Source organism: Rhinatrema bivittatum, chromosome 5 (genome assembly GCF_901001135.1).
Source record: "Rhinatrema bivittatum chromosome 5, aRhiBiv1.1, whole genome shotgun sequence".
Taxonomy (NCBI): Eukaryota; Metazoa; Chordata; class Amphibia; order Gymnophiona; family Rhinatrematidae; genus Rhinatrema; species Rhinatrema bivittatum.
Genome location: NC_042619.1, coordinates 49,936,720 through 49,952,909, shown reverse-complemented (window position 1 = coordinate 49,952,909; position 16,190 = coordinate 49,936,720). Strand labels below are relative to the sequence as shown.

General features: G+C 41.2%; 1 protein-coding gene across 3 annotated transcripts in view; it reads right to left on the bottom strand.

The window, feature by feature from the left end:
• Positions 1-16,190, bottom strand: part of FAT3 (FAT atypical cadherin 3) — a 1,056,928-nt gene that overhangs the window by 160,800 nt on the left and 879,938 nt on the right. For all 3 annotated transcript variants that reach the window (XM_029602305.1, XM_029602306.1, XM_029602307.1), the window contains exon 10: positions 10,457-14,527. In XM_029602305.1, the coding sequence (XP_029458165.1) occupies positions 10,457-14,527 (4,071 nt within the window). The remainder of the gene's footprint in view (positions 1-10,456; positions 14,528-16,190) is intronic.

The window sequence follows — 16,190 nt, the reverse complement described above, 5'->3', positions numbered from 1 at the left end:
TGGGAACTCTGACCTCTGCCTGCCCACTCCCACAGCATTTCAAATCATCGAAAGGGACAAACTGCAAGGGGACTCTTGCCTCCCTCCTTCTTAGGGCCATCTTGGTGATCTGACCTGCATTTGCGGGGGCGGGGGAGCGCCATCTCATCCCCGGCCTCAGGCTTGAGCTGCCCCTGGACAGGAGTACAGCACTAGCATTCTGGCACTTTTAACCTGCTCCTGCAACTGTCAGCAACTCTCCCTCCTGCACTGTTCAGATCAACTGTTTCACCCTCAATAGAGGGCGAGGGGTTTGAGGCCTGGCTTGTGGAGCAGTAGTGGGGAGGAGGGCATAAGTAAGAGAAGAGAGGAAGAAGCACTTCAGCCCATAGGCCACGTTGGAAGGGGGTGGACCACAGTGGCAGTAGTGATTCTAGACAGAAGTATTTGGGGGTGACAACAGGGGGGCGACAAGCCAAGTATGGAGGGGGGAAGCCAACATGACATTTACACACATCTGCCATTAAATTGGCTATAAAAAATAAAATAAGAAAAAGTCCCAAGGTCCTTCTGCGAAATTAGAAAAAACAAATGGCCAGTTTCAATCTCACAGTAAAACAATTATTAAAATTATATGATAGCCTCATTCAACTAATTCTTCTATATGGATATGAGCGTGAAGTCTAAAATCTATGCAAGAAGGGCAGATTCTCAATATAAATCCTACATCTCCAGTTCTGTAACACAATCTGCAGCCATAGAAAGTCCCCCAACAACAGACCTAGAACTTGCTGTTGTCACCTCACTAGCAGCAGCACAAACACCTTCCACTGTCAGAGACGTTATGAAGTAACACAAAACTCTAACAAAGAAACTTCCAACCTATATAGCAAACTTATCACAGAGTAACAGCACAACTCCAAGGATTCAAAAGTTAGTATCCTACGTAGAAAGAGGCAGCACTGGAAATATTACACCAGGCCCTGAAACACAAATACACCTATTGGGAAAACAGAACAAGTCAGGCTGTTACTGATCCCAAGACAGAAACATAAGCTAGCAGAATACCTCACCTTGGTCACACATGCAGAACACAGATAGACCCTTGCCAAATCTAATTAACAGACCATAAAGAGAAACATGCAGAAAAAATCGGAACTGGAAACAGGCAACAAGCCAGATTCCGTATGCCATCCAACAACAGAAAAACAGAAAACACCACCATTTCTCATAAAATAACAAACAAAAAAATCAAGAAATATAAAATATCAACCATACTAATAAGAAGAATATTTATAGAACATCCAATAATTAAAAACATATTATTTTTAAAAATTTACCAAACAAAAATACACATGGTCTAACACACACATTCACTCTCATGCTCACTCACCGGCTCTCTTTCTCTCTCACCCACAGCAACTCTTTTACACACAAAGATACTCTCTCTCTCATGCAGGTTTTGAGCTTTTGGCCATGGACATATGGGACTGCAGCTCTGCACAGAAAGCTATTTTGACTTGATGCAAGTGGGAAAGCAGCAGCACTGTTAGTTTTCCCAGGTGTTGTGGGCAGTTTTACGCCCATTTAGGCCGTTTATCAGGTAGACATACCCTATTTACTCAACTGTTTTTAAATGTTAGGCAGACTCTTCAGCCTGAAGTCCCCCCCATTTCACCCAGACCCCTCACCCAGTCATTTTTTCACTTTTAAGATGTTAATGATGACTTACTCCAGATATTGAGCAGGAGTAAATATACATGAGCAAGGTGCCACATTAACATACACATTTATTTATTTATTTATTTATTTAATTTTATATACCGGCAACCGTTTGCACATCGTGCCGGTTCACAAGTAACTTACAACAGAAAGTATATAGGCATAGCCTTTACAGAGAACGGTGTATAACGTAAAACGCAGTAACAGAACAAATAACTAAGTAACTGGGGAGGGATGAGGGGGGGGGGGGGGTCGATACAAAGGGGGGGCAGGGGGAGGGTGCAAACAGATACATGGGGATAAAATGTGAATAGGGATTCGAGGAAGAAATATGTACAATGGTTATATACAGAAGTTGTACACTGGATATATATACAGATGTTGTACACTGGTTATATACAGGAGATGTATATACACATATATACACATAATGCTTATAAAATAGGAACAGACTCGCATACATTTTGGCCCCTCCTTAGAACACCCTGGCCCGCCCCTTTTTTATATGTGTAAATTTATTTGTGGACCCTGATTTACACATGTATTTTGAGGTTTCAAAAATAGCATATACTCGTGTATGCGCTAATTTACATACATAAGTGCTAATTTTTATGTGCACAACTTTTGACAAAAATTCACCTCTAAGTGGATACCTGCAGCAATGGGAGATAAAATGACTTGTCTAAGGTCAAAAAGAGTGTCGGTGGGAGACACAAGATTTTAACTCTAGTTTTCCGCGCTCTTACCACTAAGATGCTCTTCTCTAATTTTCAAAACTTTATGGAGAGGAACACTGATTTAAAAGGAAGAAGAAAGTCACATGATGGCAGGAAAAAAACAAAGTGTATGAAAGACAACATGGTTTATGGTGGAGAGTCATTCACATTTTAGAGCTCCAAGAAGTACCTACCTCTAAGTGACTGGGTGCTCCTTATAATTTAATAGCTGGAGATGATGAAGAGAGAAATAAGAAGTATAAAGCAAGTAAGAGGTCAACTTTGAGCAAAATATGGGTTGGGGATGCAATGGTAATTTCTTAAAAGCCTGTTGATTGCTATGTCTAGACAACCACTGTGCTATAAAGTTATCTAGGTCTGTTACAGGATGGAAGCATTGAACTTTATGGACGTTAGTTGGTCTGTAATTTATCCTGTGATAGGTTCAAGCTGAGAACACATCAAATGAAGTAAAAGAGCTGACCTGGTGGCTATGCAGCAGGTCCTCAGTTTGATCCACCAAATCAGGCCTTTCACTCCCCAGATTGACTGGTGATGCTACAGAGGCAACAATCAAAGACCATGGAGGAAGTCAGGGGCAATGTTTTCCTTGGTGCAAGCTTCAGGATCCATGACTGCAGCGCTCTGGCATATTGCCCATGGCCTAGGACCATCAATACTATGACCAAACTAGGCGGAGGGTGGGCATGGAGATATAAAATACAGGGAAAAACAATCTCCTTGTCATTGTGAATGAAGGCTCATGGTGCCAGATCCCAGTATTAGTTCCAACTTGAGCTGAAAGTGCAAAGGAGCAGGAGAAAACTGTCTAGGAAAAAAAGAAAACAAACCTACAAAAACAGGGTGAAAGAATGGCAACTATCATCAAATAAATCTTACTCCCAAAAGACCTTCCTTGGGTGTGATTCACAATAAGATTTTTAAAGAGAAGATCCAATGTTAAAATAAAAAAAAAAAAAATCTAACCACCCCAAACAAACCCAACCTACAGATCGCTCTCTGCTTCAGAGTAAGGGCCTGATTTACTAAGGCTTAGTAAATGAGGCCCTACATTAGGAGCAAGGAGATTTTTTTTTTTTTTTTAGTCTGGCACATTTGTTCCTAGAAACATGTAATACTCACCTGTAACTATGTTTAACAAACATGGCAAGTCTGAAAAGTAAAAGAATCCCCCCCCTATTCCTGCCGCCCAAGAAAAGCAAAACCAGAATTGCTAAAGGTGAACTTGCTTAGTTGCCTTAATGACAACAGGATTCAAACTGTGAACAATCAATAGCAATCTCAGAATAATACAATGGGTCTCTCCAGTCAGTCTCCAGAGAGGATGTAATACACTACAGCACTTGTTACCAAGACAATTTCATTAGCTGTTGATTATGCAATCAAGAAATGGCAGCAGGTTCTATTAAGGAATCCTTTAATGAAGGATCTATCTTACAGCTGTGCCCATGCTCGTTAGGTTTCCAGCAAAAAGAAGGGAAAAAAAAAAAAAAGTTTACATGACACAGGAAGACACATTAGTATTAAACAGCCCTAACGAGGGGTCATTTAAAGAGCCGTTCAAAGATAAGCACTGCAATTAGATGAAATTTATTAGAGTGGAAGCTGGTGGGGAGTGGAGGAGATGAGGCAGAAACAGCTTTTTATTATGCTGGAACACTGACACTGAACCCGGCAATATTACTTTTCCACATCATTAAACTGCACGCCGACAAAACCAGCTCGGAAGCCAAAGGGAAAGAAAAGAACATGTTCCTGCCGTGGACTGGGAGGGAGATATCACCATTTTGCCCACTGAGGGACACAAGGAAATTAAGACTGCTGAAAAAGCATCAAAATCATACTTAGGGATAACATTCTCAGAGGTTATTTACATTTGTGTCAAAAATCCCATAAACGACTCCTTCCTCATTTTGCTCAGTGAAGGCAAATTGAGAAGTGAAATACAGGCCCCCCAGCGGCATTTAAATACTGCCCTGACCAGAAAAGCAGACGGAGGTCAGAGGTCACAGCTTGAAGCTCCTCCCAGTTCAAAGATCAGATGCTGAACCTGGGAATGGCGGCAGCATACGGCAAAGTTGCTGGCCAATGACACGGCCTCCCTGCCTTGAAGAGATAGCAGCTCTGTTACCGTGGACTTTTCTTTACAGGTTTTGGGTTTTGCAAAATTCATAAGCCACGTGTAAATGGTTGAATATATAGAGATATTAGGCATGTGCCTTTTTCCCCCAATGCATCAATGGCAGGGGGTGGCAGGAAATTTGAATCAAACAGTTACCAACAAGGGCCCTGACCTTGGTGGTCGGTGAAACAGATAAGTATAGGAAAATGAGTGTGAGAGTTTGCTGGGCAGACTGGATGGGCCGATTGGTCTTTTTCTGCCATCATTTCTGTGTTTCTATGATGTTAAAAAATAAAAAACATATGTGGGCCAGTTCAGAGGATATTCGGTCCTATAGAAATGTACTTGTTTATCATTTAATTGGACCACCAGATTTTGCAGAATGGAGGCCATAATGAATATTTTCTCCTAAAATATTTTAAAGGAGCAAGTACTTTGTGTTGCTCTGGAGGTGGACCCTTGGCCTGGTGCAGGTTTGGTATGGCCCTCTGGTCGGACCCGGAGAGCGCCTGCCACCAGGAGGTGGAGCACACAAGGAAACAGAGGCTAGCTGAAGCTTCGCCAATAACAGTCCGGGGTTTCCGCAGGTTGAGTCCTTGGGTACCTGGATTGCCTGGACTTAGGAGAGCCTTGGATGGTCTCCCGGAGAGGTAGCTGAGGGGTGTGCCCACCACGAACAAGGGTGCGCGGCTGACGCAGAGAGGATGGACCAGACCCGAACTGGAAGCTCCGGAGACCTCAGGGAGGTAACAGTTCAGGAAGACTCTCCGGGTGACACAGGCAGCGCCTGCGGGTCTAGTCGGGTGAAGGCTGCTGTTGGAATCCAAGCAGGTTGGTCTGGTAGTCATGGTAGGCCAGAAGAGTGTCCGAGTGAAGCGCAAGGGTCAAAACCAGAGTATCCGTCCAGAAGTGGTCAGCCAAAGCAGGGGTCAATACCAAGGTCAGTCTGAGCGTAGTCAAGGCAAGCGAGGGTCAGTTCCAGGCAGCAGATGAAAAGAGTAGTCAGGTAGGCTGAGGTCAGTACCAGAGATCAGTCCGAGAAGGTACTACCTGAGTAAGGACACAGGAACACTCAGAGACGCTGGAACAAGGAAACACTGGAACACAGGATTAGGCAAACTAGTACAACACGGTGTCGTCCCGATTGCTACGTGATGTCATCGGGATGCGTCAGAGTTGGTCTTCTCGCGCTTGGCCCTTTAAAACGGAGGTCAGCCGCACGTGCGCGCCTAGGGGCGGGGCCGAGGTGGCCGAAGACGCGGAGCCCCGATGGAAGCTCCGCTGTGAGGCCTGCGGCGTGGAGGAAGCTGGAGAGGGCCGCAGTGAGTGTCGGGGGTGCCAGGAGCTGGCAGTAGCGGCGAGACCGGAGCTAGTAGAGGGCAGTGCGAGGTGAGCAGGACCGGTCGCGGCACCCACGCGGCCGGGACGCGCAACACTTTGCTTATAATGCCTGGGGAGGGGGTAATTGCTGCAAAGTCTACGGGTACATTTTACCCATGTTCTTTGCACTGATTTTCGAAGGAACTTTGGAACTGAGCTAAGGAAAAAGTACACGCAGCGACACGTACCTGCTTTTTTTCTGTGAATTTTTCCAACACTACAACCTTTGGAGGTACTTTTTGAAGGAGATACATGTGTAAATGTAACATGTTAATGCATCAGTTTTCGGAAGCTCATTTGCCCACATTAAGTGCACTTAAAGATGAATTCTAAAAGCCTAATACGCGCATTAATTAGGGGACGTGCAAATATTTTAGGCGTGCGCCAAGTGGATTTTAAAAGCTGCTAACATAAGGTGCACCTCCCGGAGCACGTATATCTTGAAAGTTTTCACAAAGGGGGTATGTATGTGGGCGTGGTCTAGACAGGGCATGGGCGTTTCAGGACATGAACCAGAGATGTGTGTGTAAATACTCACGCGCACCGAGGCCCCTTTACTTCTGTAATGGATGATGTACAAGTTAAAAGATAAAGAGAAATAGGCAGATCTGTGGGGTTTTAAGTTTGGGAGATAACTGGGGGAAGTGAAGGGGGGTTTGGAGGGCCTATCACTTAACTGGGTGAACGGGGAATGAACCTGTAAAACTGGGAATAGTGTCAGCATGCACATCTTTAAAAATCCCCCAATTTACACAGTAGAAGTGGCATTTGCACGCATCCACTTAAAATTTGGCATGTGGGCAGGCTATTTTATAACACGCATATGTACGCGAATGTTATAAAATGGCTGCGTCCCAACTCATGCATGCAAATGTGCACACGCGCGGCCGAGTTTGAAAGTAACCATCCCCATGTGGGTAAAACCTAATTTTACTTCAATGGCATATATTCAGCAATTTGCAAATGTCCACATATGCGCAAAGGGGTAATTTTCAAAAGGATTTACACATTTAAACCTGGAAAATTGCTACAATATCTGGGCTTTTGAAACGTGCTACGATATATCCTACTTTTATGCGTGTAAATCCTTTTGAAAATTACCCCCATAGATTTGAACATTTAAAACTATGCGTGTAGCTTTCTCCCCCCAAAAACCCCGCCCCAGGAAAGCTTCCACTTCCAAAGTGGGAAAAAGGATACATCTCATGCATGAACTTTTCGGGTGGGCAATTTCCAGCCAGCAAACCACTTTCCACCTGCGGAAATCCCTTTGAAAACTGCTCTCATTCATGACCAGGCAAAAAAAAGGAGCAGAAGGGATTTTAGGAAATAACTTTCAGATAAGGAGATTGTGAACTAAAAGGTTTTGGGCAAAAATGTTTTTATTGCATCGATCCCTCCAAGTACTTCTAAACATTTTGTAGTTCACATTTGTGAACAAAATGCACAGATCAGGACTGCATGATAGAGGGGATGTGAAGGACGCTTTACAGAAAGCGTCTGGCATGCATGTCTCATGTTTCTGACAACAGAAAAAAAAAGTCCCCCCTCTATCCCTAAAAAAGTGACCATGAGGAAAGTATCATTCAATAAACTATTGAGACGATAAACCCTATTCATTTTATTTGGTCTCATTAAAATCATTTTACTGAATTTTGCACGTCCCCAATGTTTGTTTTATCCCAGGCAGGCCAGATCCCAGGAAAATTGGGTTCGTGGGTCCTTTAGCATACGCTGATTTCTTTTCTTTTCTGTACTGTAGCTAAAGTTTCATCCGAAAGAGACTTCATTTTAAAGTAATATATTCAAATCTCCGGAACGTGCCGCTGCATGTGGGAAGTGCTAAAATTAATTATAATCAGCTGGTGGCTCATGCTGCCAGTAGTGAGGCTTGTTTGGAGGAAATGGAAAAAAATCTTTTATCACCGTGACTGGCTGAGAAGCCTGTGGTTCTTCAAAAACCGTATGTTGGGAATTTGCAGGGCCTGTACAAATGCAGCCCCGTGGCAGTCTGCAATTATGTCGCTCGGATACTCAGGGAATACAGAGTGTTTATCATTTGGAAGTTAGCCTGCCAGTAACATGTGTCCCAGGACTTCAAAACAGTGTTTTCTAGTGGAGATTCTGGCCATCTTCAGTGCCACTGCCTCAAGGGAGCGACGGTCATGAGAAATGTGGTTAGGCCTTGTATAAAGAAACGTCACCCGATAATTGGTTGAGAGGCTTTAAACTACTAATGCCGTAGATGTCCTGTGGACTTCATGCTACATTCTGGCATGCCCTGCTAATACAGTTCGATTAAAACAATGAACTTTACTTAGCATGCCTATAAAGGTTGGTTTTGTAATTATTTCATTTTCTTGTACACATAACCGTGCTGTTTAGAACTAAGTATTAGTAGTTATGTCTATGCGTATTTTCCCTGAGCAGACTCTTGATTACATTGAATTCTGTTGTAGTTCTACCCTGCAAACACTTTAGAGAACACACGGATTGCAATACAAATTAAATAATACAGTATTTTTCTATGTTTTAGTAGCCACACATGCATAATGGATTAATCTGTTGACCTTGTATTAGGATTGACACACTCAACTAGCTTTTTGTTCTCTTTAGCTCAGCAATTATCTCCTGCTTTTTTGGGGGGCTCCCAGCTCAGTCAGAATTGGCCTGAATTGGGCTACAGCACCATAAGACTTCTTTTGTAATTACACAGGGGATTTTCTCCATATTTTTATATCTCCTGCTTAACTCAGCCCAGCCCTTAATGCAACAGCCTTCGGCCAGAGCCCATAGGCAGTGGCTCCCTCCAGAACCCGGCTAACATGGACCCTGCTCTAGCCTCTGTATTGCTGTTGATTGATGGCCGAGGCTCTCCCCATCCAGGGCTTTATATGAGCAAGGCACCTCAGCAGCAGCTCTAGTAGGTCTAGGGAAAAGCATCTGGACCCAGGAATTAAAACCAGATCCTCCACATGCAATGCACGGCACTGCTGCTTTGCCACTGGGCTGAAAATCCATATTTTATGCAATACCTTTGGATGACTATTTTTGTCAGGAAACATATCATATACAAATGAAGAATAATCAGGATTTACCTTCAGGTTCACAACGAATGCATTTATTAAGAGCAAGAAAAAAATTCTGTTCTCCCATTTCCTGCAGCATTTAAGAGTCTCTGAGCTTGTATTTCCTGAAATGATTTTGAGTTTTATGTCCTGCCTTTTAGAAATATTAATCCTTTTCCTTCAGTTTACACTATTAAACACATAACCAAAACCTTGCTTTTCAATTACCATTCAAAATATCCCTGCTGTACATGGCTAAATTTGTGTGCCACTTGCACAAATTTAGCAACCAGGAATCAAAGATCGGTAGAAACAAGGATTCATTTATTAGTATGTGGTCTAGTAGCGGTGAAAGTCCGATTCTGGCCAAGTTTCGCTCATTTGAACGCTACTAGAGCACATACTAATAAATGAATCCTTGTTTCTGGGACTTGCACAAATTTAGCCAGGGAAGGAGTTGCGGCATTCCTGGAATGGGCTTTTAAAATTTACTCAAGTAAAGCAATATTTAGTGCCATCTGACCAAACCTGTGTGAACAACTCTATCCGTACAGTACTAGATCTAATATTTGTGCAAGTAGATTTAGCTGGATTTTCAGCAGCATTTTTAGATAAATTTACCCACTTATATTACCCACATAGTAGACTTTTAAATATTGATCTCAATGTGAATCTCAGGTGATTATAAGGTACTATTTTTGCATATTGCATTATAATATTTCATAAGACATATGCTTAATCAAATGCAGATTTAGTGTCATTGTAAATAAAGTCACTAAAGTTGCATTCGGGGACAACTTTATAATACTGCTTAACATACTTTCAAGTACATTTTAAAAGCCCCGTGCGCATTTTCAGAAGGGCCCAGCCACACGCATAACCCCCGTTACGCACTGCAGTGGCAGGTCTTCCAAAAGGGGTGGGCCAGGACAGCGCAGGGTTTAAATCTGCTCCCTAGGAGCAGTAAGTATAAAAATAAAAAATTGGGGCTAGGAAGGGTTAGGTTAGGGGTCGGGGAGGAGAGGGAAAGAGGGAGGAAGGATAGGGTTAGGGTTAGAGAACCGGGGGAAAAGGGTGATTGCGTCGTCACGCATAATTTGAAAATCCCCCTCCCTGCGCAAGTGAGTCACGGGCCGCTCATGGATGTTAAAATCCAGCGTGCATGTGAGCACAGACATCATATTTTGTAACATGCACGTACGAGTCTTAAAATCGTCCCCTCCTTGAATTATATGTACATGGCCTTCATACTTGGCAACATGGTTTGTTTCCTTTTTTCAAGGATCACGGTCCTCTATGTAGCTGTGATCAAGCAATGAATAGGATAGGATAGGAAAGTACCAAGTGAGAAGCTAGTTAGGAATTCTACAAGTTTTATTATGTCTTCTCTCTTTTATCAATCCTTGCTCTTCATTAAATAAAGAGTTTGCTACCATAATGCTTTTTACCTGTAATATGATAGCTCACTTGCCGATTTACATCCTCGGTGTCTTCATCCCAAGTACTAACAATTGCCACAACTTCACCCGGGGCATCACTCTCTTTCACGGACCCTCTGTATATCTCTTGTTCAAAGACTGGTGCATTGTCATTTATATCTGTCACAGTTACTGAGACCAGTGTTGTTGAAGAAAGAGTCAATGTTTCTCCAAGGTCTGATGCCACAACTGAAAATTTATACGTGGGATTCTTTTCATGGTCCAGCTCTTTAAGTGTGCTAATCCAACCATTGTTTATATCGATAGTGAAAGCTTCCATGACTTTGTTCAACTCTGATTCCGAGGGAAGATAGTATGTCACTTGCCCATTTGTACCCCAGTCGGCATCTGCAGCCTTTACTTGGATAAGTTTCGTTCCTATTGGCATTCCCTCCATTATTACGGCTTCATAGTGACTGGATTCAAAAATAGGTTTGTTGTCATTTATATCCAAAACCTTGATCTCAATGTCCACAGTCAGCACAATGTCTACTTTATCTAATGGTATAGTTGCTGTGACTTTGAAGTAAAATACAGGATTTGTCTCATGGTCTAGTTTCTTATCCAGTTTTAAAATTCCAGTGTCTCTGTCTATAACAAAAAATCCATCTTTGTTAGTTTCAGCCAGTTCACCATTGACAGCGCTGAACACAGCACTCTGATGTGGCATAATGTAGAGATAATCAATAGTACTACCTATAGATGCATCTTCCCGTATTGTAAAAGAATACTGTGGTTGAGAAAAGGCAGGTAAAACAGTTTCTGAAGGCAAAACATGAATGTACACAGGGATAAGAGAATGCTTTACTGGAATGCCACCATCTACTGCTTTCACAAAGAAGGAAAGCACAGTATTCTTTAAAAGGTTAAAATTGCCTTTGGTAACCATCCACCCATTGTCAGGGTCAATTTCAAGGAGATCTGCAACTGAAACAGAGGCCTCGCTATAGAGTGAGTAGGTGATCCTAGAATTTGCTCCATTGTCTGGATCAAATGCTTGGACTTGTGTGACCAAATGGCCTTTTCCAACATCTGCTTTGACACTTGCTCTGTATTCTACAGTTTTAAATTGTGGAGCATTGTCATTTTCATCCACTACTATTATCCTCACAGTGCAGAAAGCTGCTCTTCCGCCACCATCAAGGGCCCTCAAGGAAATACTGATGTCACTTTCTAAAGGGTTCTCCCTATCCAGTTTCTCTGTTGTTACGATTTGCCCATTATCAACATAGAACCGATCTTTAGCAAAATCATTTATTATAGCATAGCTTACTTGACTGTAGATCCCAGAATCTCCATCTATTGCTTTTACATGAATTACTTTGGTTCCAGGTGCTGCATTTTCTCTAACTTCCGCCACATAAACACTTTGGCCAAAGACAGGGTTATAAAGGTTAGCCCCAAGAATCCTGATATGCACCTGTGCTGTACTAGTGAACAATCCATCAGAGACTGAAACATTCAGACTATACATTGGTTCCATCCTTTGTTTACGATGTTTGGAAAGTGTTATAACACCACTTTTGCTGTCCATAATAAAACTTATACGATCATTGCCTGACAAAATGCTGTACTCTAATCTGTCAAAGTCTGAGCTGTCAGCATCTGAAGCTTGGACACAAGTCACAAAATGGCCACGTGGAGCCAATTCACTAACATATGACTCATATATTAATTGGTTAAAAACTGGAGGGTTATCATTCAAATCTGTCACAGAGATAGTAACGAGAACTTCACTACTGATTGATGGAAATCCACTGTCTGTTGCCCTGACTTTGAAACTGCATTGTTGCACTAGCTCATGATCCAACATACGAGCTGTTAATATGAGACCACTTGTGCTGTCTATGTGAAAATAATCAGTGCTATTAAAGGTATCTTGGACTATCTGATATCTTATAATTTTATTTTTTTCAGAGTCTGCATCATTAGCAATGACCTGCAACACTGGTGTCCCAATTAAAGATGCTTCAGATAATGTTGCATTGTATGATGAATGATCAAAAACCGGTGGATTATCATTTACATCATTAACATTTAAATCCACAGTGACTTCAGCCCGAGCACCAGTGAGAGCATCACTGGCTCTTACTGTTAGCTTAAAAACAGGATTTACTTCATAGTCCAACGGGCTAATAACACTTAGAACTCCAGTGTCAAAATCAATATTAAACTGATTGTAAGGATCTCCGTCGACTATGGTATAAATAATACCCTGGCCTTCTGGACTGGTTGCATTGATGCTCAGAACTGGGGTATGCATTTCTATATCTTCATTTGCAGAAGCTGTGTAGAATGGCTTGTCAAACACTGGCATTGCTTTGTTAACAATAGTAATAGGAAGCTCTACAGAAGCAGATAAAGGGGGATCACCACCATCTTTTGCAATTATTTTAACTCCATACTCTATATTAGACAAATCAGAATTAAAAGCTTGCTTTAAAATGACACTACCAGAATATCTGTCAATTTCAAAGTGGCCATAGTCTTCATCTAGAAAGTATACTAATTCACCATTTGTTCCCTTATCTTTATCTATGGCTGTCACACGATATATAAGGGTACCAGGTTCAGCATCAACTTGTACTGCAGCATAATATGGAAGACCTACAAAAACTGGAGCATTATCATTTATGTCCTCAATGTTAACTCTGACGACAACTCGTGCAACACGCAGATGGTCAAGCTCACGACTTGCTTCTACTATTAATTCATACATCTCTTGTTCTTCTCTGTCAAAGGGTAGTCCAACTGTTTGAATAACTCCAGAAGTGGATTTGATATTAAATTTGTTTCCTGAATTTAATATGCTATATTTTAGAGGTTCATTGAGACGGCTTCCTATTGCATTTACAACTGCTACCTTTGTAATGTTGGTGCTGTTTTCCAAGATTGAAGTAGAATAAAAGCTTTGAGTAAAATGGAGTCCACTTTCAATGACTTCTTTTACCATTATTGTAACCATAGCTGTGCTATAAAATTTTCCATCAGACACTCTTACGATAAGCATGTAATGGTCTTTGGAAAGACTGTTGTTTTTGACTGTAAGTACTCCACTACTTGAATCAATTAAGAAATTGTTCATGTTGTCTTCAATTAAACTGTATGTCAATTCAGCAGGAACCTCTGAATCTGGATCTTCAGCTCTGACTTTAAGAACCTCAACTCCAACATAGGTAGGTAGCAGTAGAACTGTTTCAAACACAGCTTCTGTAAACACTGGTGGGTTATCATTGATGTCAGTTACTTTAACAGTTACTTCAACTGGACTTTCCGCTGTAAGCTGTGGGCTACCACTGTCTCGAACATGCACATGGAAATAGAAATGTGCTATTGTTTCATGATCTAAATTTGCAATGGTCCTGATAGCACCAGTGCTGGAATCTACGGTAAAGTATTTCTTAGCAGTGGATTCAACAATCTGATAAACAAGTAAAGCATTTTGATTGCTATCAGCATCTGTAGCTCGTATTACCATTGGGTTGTTGTTAGAGCTTCGTACTATACTGTTGATGGGAGCAGCCTCACTTATACTGCCAGAATACTGTGAATATAAAAAAACTGGAGGATTGTCATTTTCATCAACAATCTGAATGTTGACTGTGGCATTTGAAGCCATACCTGCCATATTAGTGACTTGTACAATTAGATGAAAAGAGTGCATGCGTTCATAGTCCAGCTCTTTCTGATTGGTGATGACTCCAGAATATGGGTTGATAGTAAGTGCTCCATCAACATTCCCATACTTAATTTCATAAACTAATGTTGACTGACTTATTGCTGAGATCAAGACAACAGAAGTTCCGATATCCACATTTTCATTAACTTCTGCTTGATATTCTTTTTGTGTGAACTTTGGATGAGAGTTATCTGACATTGCCAAGGAAATGCGGACAATTGCAGTTGCAGACAGAGGTGGTGACCCTTGATCAGTTGCTTTGACAGACAGAACAAATTGCTCAGTTGCTGACAAATCAGGCTCTTTAGATAGAGTAATGATGCCTAAAACAGGTGCAATCTTAAATATGTTTCCAATGTTTCCTGGAAAAAAAATACAAAAGAATAAATTAATTACCCATAGAAGTCAACTAATCAAAACACTGTTTATGGAAAAAAGAAATGTCAATAACTCATGGTGAATGGTTCTGGATTTTATCACAGAATAATTTTTTAAGAAGGCATCATAAACCCTATGGTCTTTAAGTTATGATTTATAAACTTTCAAATAGATGCTAGCATAGTATTGATAATACTGTGATTCCATGAATTATATTTTAAGCTATTAGGGAATCTCATACACACATATAATTAAATCTGCAGCCTTTCACTGTAGGGTAAAACTGGTTAAAACAACAGTAGTAAAAATATAATTCTGCCTTGCAGTCAGTTATTATTAATGGGTCTAGTGAAAATATTTTGTCAAATCTCGTCTCTTCACTTATAGGTTTGTACTGCATAAACACACACAGTTGAATTTACTTATACATGTAAATGTAACATACTATCATAGCAATTTTCAAAAGCCATTTACACATGTTGTGCATTTAACGTGGGTAAAACATATGGACATATACTGTAACAATTTTCAAAAGCTCACTTACATGGGTAAAGTACAATTACATATGTCAAACCCAATTTTAAGCGTGTAAATGCTTTTGAAAATCAGCATAATTTTTTTAAAATAAATTTATACTTTCTATTTTAAATTCCTTGGTTAATTTGGTTAGAACGGGTGTCAAACTAAATATACATAACAAAAAGATCATCTCTGAAGATGACACCTATGCGGTCTTTAAGTGGGATAAACAGGGATTAAGATTAAAAAGCAGCTTCAAAAAGATGCGTTTCTAGACTAGATTTGAATAAGGCAAGAGATGGAGCATGACTCACCAACTCAATAAGATTATTCAAGGCATATGGTGCAGCCAGGTGGAAACATGGACTTGGGAGATGGAGGAAGAGGAGAAGGATATACTTAAGAGTGACTTGCCTGATGAACAGAGTTTACAAGGAGGAGTGTAGGAAAAGAGAAGAGAAGAGAGGTAGTAAGGAGCTGTAAAGTGAAGGCTCTTGTTGGTGAATAAGAGGAGCTTGAACGGTATGTGTAAATGGATAGAGAGCCAATATATTGACTTAAGAAGAGGGATTATATGGATGTAGTGACTTTGGTGAAAGATAAGTTGCGCAGCTGAATTTTAGACAGATTGTAGTGGAGCTTGTTCACTGGAAGACCTAATAGGAGCAGATTGAAGTAGTCTAAGTGGGAGGTGATGAGAAAGTGGATAAGATTCTCATGTGTTCAGAAAGGAAGGTCATATTTTGGTGATGTTTGGCGATGGCAGTGTTTTGGGCAGAGAGGAGTCAAAGATGACCCCAAAGTTATAGGTTACGTGGACTGTGAGACGACATTGTTATCCACAGAAATAGAGAAAGGAGAAGAGGGAAAGTGGGTTTAGGGGGAAAGATAATGAGTTCTATCTTGATTATGTTTGAGTTTAGGGTGGTGGAGATGCATCCAAGCAGCAATTTCAGACAAGGAGTCTGAGATTCGATACTGGATTCCTGATGAATTTTCTAGTCTAGAGAGGTGCATCCGGGAATCATCAGCATAAAGATGCTATTGAAAACCATGGGTGGAGATCAGAGCAGCAAGGGAACTAGTATAGAGAGAAAAGAGAAGAGGGCCCAGGACAGAGCTCTGAGG